We start from the raw sequence: 9,127 nt of genomic DNA, 5'->3' as shown, positions 1-9,127 counted from the left end.
GTATATATAAAATGCAGTCTACCTAACACTAAAGGTCTTCTCGAACCAGGAGGCAACTAACAACTTTAGATAACAATAAGATGCTACAATACAGTGATTAGTATAACTTAATAGCCCTGGCTAATAAGGTTGCATTAGAGTAGGAGCAGATATAGGCGGATTGGTTTAATATATTAGAGATCGTTAGGAGATATCAGTATCTAGAAATTAAAGAGTTTAAAAAGAATATACAAGAAGAGGTTATAAATATACGCTTATCGCAGAGATCTAGGGTTTCTCCTAGTGTAGGAAAGATGCTTACGGACCTATAGAAGAGCTTTTATATCCGTCTTAAGGGAAATAATAAGATTTCTAAGACTGCGCGGAGTTATATAGGCCTTTTAGATCGATTTACTAAACACGAGCATATACTATATTTAAGAGAGTTATAAAGATAAGGTTATATAGAATATATAAGCTTCTTATAATATCAAATAAGTCCCCTATTTAATTCCGAGCGTAAAACTTAGCTTAGTCGGATTATCAGCTTTAAGCAATAATTAACTTATTAGGGCTACCCCTAAACACTAGTATATAGAGCCCCTTATCCAGTTCCAGATAGAGTAGGAACTATATTCCTAAACTTCTTCTTAGTTACGGCAGAGCCGGCCAAATACGCCACGGCTTTATCTCCTAACTCTTACTTACACTACATGCCTTAGAAACCGTAGCACAGCGCTTAAAAAGTGGTATTGCTTTCACCTACGTTATATAGATTTAGGCAGAAACATTAATCTTAGAGTAACTCTTCTCTAGCCGCTAAAATATGCGGTATTTATATAAGCTTCTTTATATTAATGCTAACAAGAGCTAGAAATACTGCCAAATTTCTTAGCTTTAAAATAGTTTAGCGTGGGGTTATTAGCAAAATAGGTGTAGATTACTAGAAATAATAGATAAGTAAGTAAAGCTTTAATTTCAGAATAGGTAAATTATTTTCGTAGCTTTAACACGACTTTATTAAATAAAAGTGTACTATAGGAAAGTAAGATTAATATACTTACTAAATAAACCGCAGTTATACGCTCTTTGCGCATAGAAATCCGGAAGCTTTGTGATATAGAGTAATAGCATCACGATTATATTATAAAAAGCTTAGATACAATTAAAAGACAGCTATATTTTAGCTAAGAACCAAATAGAAATAACGGAGAAAGTACTTTTATCAATAGTTATACCTCCTAATAGTCTTCTTATCTAACCAATTATATAGCATTAGAACCCTTAACAGAGGGCAAACCGATTTTTAAGCCCTAATTCGAGAAGCTTCTTTAAAAGAAAAGGGTAGTAATTGGAAAACTATTTTAGTAAGTGCAGATATAAAGCAGGTGCTAAGAAAGTACTAATAGTAAATATATGAAAATAAAAACGACTTTAATCTTAAAGAACCAGAGAAATTCCCACAGAAGAAGCCCTATAAATTTGGCGACAAGTAGAAGTCCTACTATACTTCCTTTTAACCCTTTTCTACTACACTAGTAGAGGTACACAATCCCACTTAGCAGATTGTAATAGATGGAATAAGCGCTAAAGAGTATATACTAGATATCATTCTTTAACTCTTTAATATATAAATTTATAAGCCTACTAACCTTAAATATAACTGGTACTTGCTTAGGATATAAGTGTTTAAGCTTAGAAAGAAACTTATAGAGTTTAGGGTTATTATTATATATTAGTTGTCCTTTATCGGTAATACAGTAAATAAAATCTTCCGCCCGTATTAAGAGACTTAAGAAATTATCGTAAATTATATAGAGCTTGGAAGAGGTCAAGCTAAGAGAGATAAAAGTGGGGATTTTAGGACGTAGATAGACCACTAGGCGTTCTACAGGCGTCCTATAATTTCTTATTAAATTTCTACTTTATTCTTCTATATAGCATTATACTTATAGAGTCTTACCTACTAAATCATGCCAAATCCCAAGTTCTCCATCGTCACTTAATAATCCGTTATCGTCACTCCGGCTCAGTTTATTAATATTAGTAGTATTAATTCGCTCTTCCACTAGGTTACTCTAGCACAATCTATTAATAGGGTGGCCAGAACTCCGTAACTCATTACTACGGTTTAAAACCACCGTCTCTTTATTACTATCTTCATCACTATCCTCTTCCTATCCTTAATTATAAGGTGTAAAATATATAAAGCTAGGGTATACACAGATTATCTCCTAAGCTCTTCCTACAAACCTATAAGAATTATTAGTAATCCAATTTAGGTTTATCTAAGGCATTATATATAATAGGACTTATTTAACAAGCACAGAAAAGAACTATATTTTAGCAAGGCTTAGTATTTAAAGGAAAGGTAGCTTAATCTAAGGATATTTAGAGGTAAGGTAAATACTACCTTTATAATATTTCCTCTACTACTTAACAGAGCTAAGGCCAAGTTTAGAAAGGGAGACTAATATTACCTAAATAAGGTAAAGTATATTAGCGGCCCCTTTACCCTAAAGCTGGCGCGTAATATCCGTTAGCTATAATTACTCCTTACTTAGCATGCTATCTGCGCCTAAAAGCGTAAGCTACTTAACTAAATCTAACGGTAGCTGTTCAAATTAAAGGAGGCATTACTAGGGGTAATTATTGGCTAAGCTGTTACTAAATATAAATACCTAACTAAAATATATTGTATTAGTGTAGAAGAACTAATATACTAGTCTCTAGCTTTGTAAGCAGTGCTTAGCTACTATTGCTTATTAAATTACAAATAGTCTTAATACACTACCAAAGTTACTAGAAGCAGCTCCAAGTATAAAGCGCTAGAATTCTTCGTACCTATTACAATTTAGCGCTCCGTCACTCTTAGAGGCAGCTAAGTAAGATAGCGTTTAATAATAGCTTTGTGGTAATACTTTAAGCCCCTTTAACCGTTGCAGATAAATCTATAAACGTCTCAGCTATAGTACAGGAAGCTATAGTCTAAGATATATAGATTAAGATCCTATCTAACCAAATTTTAAGACATTAGTAAAGCGGGCTTAGCTATATATAGGATACGGTCTAGCGTGTTAGAAAAAAAGTAGCGATAGCCTCTTCTATATAATGCCTCACTCCTATAAAGGCGGAGTAAGCTTATATATTGTAACTTATACGTTTTACGTTAGTCTAGGCTATAGGATAGCAATAGGCATTAATTATGCCGCTAGTAGGGTTTAAGGATCCGTCTAGCCCTATATATAGGTAGGAAGGAGGATATAAAAGGATCTTACATCCCCTTACTAGGAACCCATATAAAACACTTCTTAAGCAATCTATAGTATATATTCCGTCCTAAAGTCAGCTAATTAAACATCGATAATAAAGGTTATAGAAAGAATAATTAATATAAGTAATAGCGAAATAATAAGTGACGGAGAAAGATATGCAGAGAGATCTAGAGCAAAGGGCGTGTCTATTAGGGGAAAGGCGCTTCCAAAGATAAGAAATGCTTCCTATACTATAGTAGTAAGAGGCCTTACTAATAGGGCACTAGAGCTAAAGCTAAAACCGGAACTACCAAGGCTCCAAATCAAAGTGTAAGAGAGATTAACTTGGCGTTATAACCTAGAAGTCATTATAAGTATACAAATATATCGCAGTTAGGTTAGGACTTACCGTCTTAGATATTACCAATAATATATTTAATAGCAGCAATCCTAATCACGCTATCGCTCTATAAATAAGCTACCTATAGACCAAAATTAAAATCGAGATACTAGAGAAGGCCAACCAGAAGCTAAAAGAGGAGGTGGTGTCTCTTAAAAGAAAAAGGGGAATTGTAAATAAAATGCAGTAGGGAAAGCGTAGAGATACTAGCAAGCGCATTATACTTAAGGTAGAGGCATATCTAAGCAATAATTAGGGTAAATACCTAACGATTCTTACGTAGAGGGTTGGTCTAATAGAAGTAGATAGATATCTAGCACGTGCGTATTTTGTTTATAGGTAAGCGGGGTTAAGAATCTAGTGCCCTACGTGACTAATACTAAACAATATCCCTATTAATCCCACATTAGTTATTAATATAGCCCCTTAAAAGTAAATAGGGTACTTTTTATGCTTACTGTATCTATTAAATAACCTAAAGACTAAAAACAAAAAAGCTAATAAAATTATCAAGAACACGGAATAGTAAACTATATTAAGTTTTCAGTCTAATATTACCCATATAAATTCTACGCATTCCCTTTAGGCTCTTTTATAGCAGTACTATAAACTTATTCTAAGGCAGTCTTCCCTATAGTATCTTATAACGCCACCTTATTAACACTAACAGCCATATTATATATAGCTTGGATATTTTATATTACTATTCAATTTTTGCAATCCGCATCCGCGTATACATAGGTAGAGAGAATACTAGTTCTCGCTACCGGTAGAGTACTTAAAGGATTTCCTGGATTTCCTTAAGGATACAGTAAGAAATACTTATTATAAGAACTCTAATATTTAGCTAAACTTATTATAAGTGCCACGGACCCCCAAATTTAAAGATCTATCTATAACATATCTTCTTCCTCCTAATACTTATGATAATAATATTCTTCTATCTACTAATCTTATATATAAAGATAGTTAATCGCAGCCCAATTAGACAGTGGGAAGTCCAATATTATCTACCCATTCCGGTAGTACTTTACTGCTAATATACCAGGAGAATGGCTATATTACCCTACTTAATCAGACCCCTAGTAAAATTTCCTCCAGAAATATCTTTGTCTATAGAACGGATCAGTCTTTATTATTAGATACTCTTAAAGGGATTTATAATATATAGACGCCAGATAGCAGCGGCGGTAATACTAGAGGACGTCTTCTTAAAGAAGCATTATTTAACGATAGTACCTACTACTAAATCAATAGCAGCCCAGAATCAAACCGCCGGAGGGTTTTGCCACAGCGGCATTATAAGTCTTTTAAAGGGAACGATTTGTGGTATGGAATAGAAGTTACTCTCCCTAAAGATCTGGTTAGAGGAAGTCTCTATATATTATACTAGGTTTAGGATTAGCTAACAGTTATAAGCCCGCCTATATTACTAAAGGGTAAAATTAAAATATACACCACCTACATGGATATATTAATTATTTAATAGCGAATTAGGTTCTAAATTATGTAGTAAAAAATTTAGTAGATTAAATTACAACTCACGAATTTAAAGCATGGTTACGCTTCGCTAATTAAAAACTATATCTATTAAATATAAAATAGAACTTAAAATTTAAATTTGTAGTAAATATATAGATAGTTTAAAGCAGTAACTTAATATCCTTATTAAATCCCCTAGAAAATACCTATTAAAGCTTAACTTAAAATATACACTCCCAAGCTTTAACAGCTTTAATATTAGTAGGGACAATAATAACCTCAGATCCCTATAATAGATTAGTAATAGCATATTAAGAAATTCCCAAGGAGATCTTTTACCTATAGAAGCTTTTCTGGCTAGGATAAGCTCTCATTAGAAATATAGACGAAGTACTTTCCCTTATAACGCACTATTATAAATATTTTAGCTTTGGTCAGATCGCTAAGCTCATTAGCTTTTTTAAATAACGTGTTGCTTTGTCTGCTAAACCTAAGTTGTTACCGTTTTTCTAGAGTTTACGCGTGGACTTTACCCTTATCTAATAGAGTTGTTTTAGTTCTAGGTCTTATTCTATCTTCTTTAGAAGCATTGCCTATTAAAGATCTATTAGGGCCCTGTTTATCTAATATAACATCGCTACAGCTTAACTATCTTAGTATTAGCCATAGGGTTATCCTTAGGGTATTATATTACCGCATAGAAGTTCTAGTTGCCTTGCCTTCTAAAAAAGACGGAATTTACTTAATAGGCGACGCCTATAAAGAACCTTTAAGGGGTATAGAATAAGATATGCCAACAGGTGACGATTTTAGTGACATTTTAAGAAGCGGAGAATTCGTTAAATCAATAGCATGCTTTTTCTTTTATATTTTAGACTATAGAGTAGTATAATCCAGCATTTAAGGATCCTTTATAGGCTTATATACTATTTTATAAAGTTTTAGGTAGGTCGCTAAAGAATTATAAGAGCTTACTATATATTCCAAACTTATAAAAGACGTATAAGGGGAAAGAGTAAAGATTAGAATAAAGAGTTTGTAAATTAGAATATAAGGACTACTAATAACTGCTACTTATATCTTATACGCGTAGAACAGATTTAGAAATCTTAAATCAGATTTCTACTCGGCGCGTACTATAGCGTCAGCGGGAATATAAATAGTTAATAGTAGTGTGCTAAGGACGTGCCGCCTAAAGCTATAGCGCTTAAGGAATCTTAATTTCGATTTACGCTAACATAAATTTATTCTCTAGAAAAATCGACCCTTAGTTTTAAGGGACATAATAGGTCCTTTAATTAAACTATAATAATTACCCTAGCTAGATTTTCTACTTTAATAGTAAGTATTCTTGCCGCTTAAGTATAACTACTTATAGTCCTAATTAATAGTTATAGAGAATATTACTACTTAATCTGCTAATTAAAATATTATTATTAATAGCCAAGAACCTATAAGTAGAGGGAGATATTAACGCTTTCGCCCGGATAAATAACCGCCTCTATAGTATTCTAAATCCCTACCTTTATCGCTATAACGTTAAATAGAAGAATAGTATAGCACTAATATAGGCTATAAAACGAGGACAAGATATAACTGCTCAAAAATCTCTTAAAGCTGCCAAAATTAGAGTGGCGACTTAATATCGATACTATAGGCGTGCGGATTTATTATAGGCAGTAAGAAACGGACACGAATTAGTAGTACGGCTGTTAATTAGAAGTAGACTTAGCAGTCTTAACCTAGAGGACTTTTCCCATAAGCTATTATACGCCGTAAGGTTTAGGCGGACGGTAGTAGTACAGCTACTCTTAGAAAGCGTTAATATAAACTATAAGTAGGAAAACGGCCGGACACCGCTATTATTAGCCGCAGAAAAGGGGTATAAAGATATAGTTTAACTGCTTCTGGAATATAAGAATATTTATATTAATATAAGAGACCGCTTTAGTTAGATACTACTATTATAGGCTGTCGATTATAAGTATAATATAGTAGTATAACTTCTAGTTAAGTATAGGGGTGTTAATATTAACTTAAGGGACTCCTTAGGCAGAACGCCGTTATCTATAGCTAAAGTATATAGGGATGCTATAATAGTCCAACTGCTTCTAGAGTGCGAAAGTGATGGTCTAAAATCTATAGACTAGTATAGTGGTATAAGCAGTCCTTTAATCTAATATTAAAGGATAGGTAAAGATTAACTTAGAGGCAGTTTAACTCTAGTATATAGATTAATTAGTAGGTCCGTAGTTCTTAATAATGCGGCAGATATAAAATTCTATAAATTAGCTAACTCTTCTTCCCGCTAATTAATGCAATTATTTCCTATATACCTCAACCTCTTAAAGATCCACTTCCTTTCTATATTAGTAAGTTCTTACTATATACTAAGCCCAGCTTTATATTTGGCTATAGCAATTATATAATTAGTAGTATAGCCTAGTATATTTAATAACTATAGCCTTAGCTAGTATATAGCTATATTTAGCAACAATTTCTAGTTATAAGAAATGCGCTATAATAGAATAAGCTAGAAGTGGAACCTAAAGCTAGAAAGAGATCTCTAGGCTAAAAAGAAGGGCACACCATAATTATTACCGTCTCTTTCGCTAGAAGTTATCACCCCTCTTTATATTTATCTTATCGCAGAGTATAGGGTTAGTATATCTACTATAGAGACTAATCTTATTTAGGAATAGCGTCTAAAATATAGGGCGAATAATAGATTAGTTAGCTAGACACTAGGGTTTTACTACCCCTTTAAAGCTCTTTATATATTTAATATTAACTACTACTTTAACACTTATAGACCTTATTATAGTACTACCCCCTAGCTACAGCTATAAAAATTTTATCGGCTAGGGAGTTTCGGGCACTATATATCGCGACAAACTTTAAAATAAGGTTATTAAAGCTCTAAACAACGCGAATTCTTAATACTTTATTAAAGTCGAAAAGGAGATCTATAAGAGACTTGGTTAACATAATAGACTCTTATAATACTATAGCAGCGAACTTTTCTAGAAGGATAACTGTATAGCAATATGTTTAGAACGCGCTCTAAATAGCCAGCTCTATAGGTTTCTTTAGAATAGAAGCAATAACATTAATTAAACTTTATAAATACGTTAGATTTTATAGCTTATAGACGTTCTTAAATATATTCACTCCAGAGGTATTATATACAGTGATATTTTATACTATAACATTCTCTTAGATAAATATTTAAACGTAAAGCTAATTAACTTCGCTGGTTTATTAATTAATAGGTCCCCTCTTCTTACTTTATACTCTATTTAAGCCCAACCTCTATATCTAAGCACGCCTTAAAAGGACAAAATTTTTGCCTTTAGATTAGCTTATTATTATATCTTAATACGTTATATTGCCTTTTATAAACTTTCCAATAATAATATAGAGGATCGTTATAAATAAGGAATATTTCCTGAATTAAAGTCCCTAGGGGCCTTTAAAGTCATTATTAGAGGCTATTAGAATGGCAAATATAACTATATAAATAGCGTTATTAAAGAAATGGATAAGTAAGGTATGTTTATAAAACTAGGATTTTTTTTAAACTATCTAAACTTATTTATAGGTTTACGGAATCTATCTCCGGTAGCGGCGCCGTAGTATTTCCTCTACACTCTTAAGGCTTTCCTTTTAATGTTTGCGATATCTTGTCCTTTACTTAAAAATCTAAAGGCTTCTCTGTCTAAATTTATACTTTACCCATTTCTTAAGCGTTATTAGCGTTAATAAAGGCAAGTTTTATGCTTTATAAGTCTATTAGTCTTACTATCCTTATATATAGTATAATATACTAACTATCCTTTATTTTAGATATGTTAGACACTTTCCGCTTACTAGTAAGCTCCTAAACTACGCCGTACTTTATATTATAGGTATTAGGTTAAGATACGCTTACCTACCTAGCGTAATAGCGCTAGGGCAGGGGACGATACGATTTATCTTTAAGGAATGTCTTAGTTTCTTCTAGTACTCTTTA

General features: G+C 32.5%; 1 protein-coding gene across 1 annotated transcript; it reads left to right on the top strand.

The window, feature by feature from the left end:
* Window positions 1–8,259: 8,259 nt before the first annotated feature.
* K441DRAFT_575554 (uncharacterized protein) lies at window positions 8,260–8,418 on the top strand (the record flags this gene model as incomplete). Its single annotated transcript, XM_067644170.1, has 1 exon — window positions 8,260–8,418. A coding segment is annotated over one exon (159 nt), but the record flags the coding sequence as incomplete, so codon positions are not given.
* Window positions 8,419–9,127: the final 709 nt, after the last annotated feature.

Source organism: Cenococcum geophilum (assembly GCF_001692895.1).
Source record: "Cenococcum geophilum 1.58 unplaced genomic scaffold K441scaffold_40, whole genome shotgun sequence".
Taxonomy (NCBI): Eukaryota; Fungi; Ascomycota; class Dothideomycetes; order Gloniales; family Gloniaceae; genus Cenococcum; species Cenococcum geophilum.
Note: the sequence above shows the minus strand (reverse complement) of the source record. Positions and strands in the feature narration are given on the sequence as shown.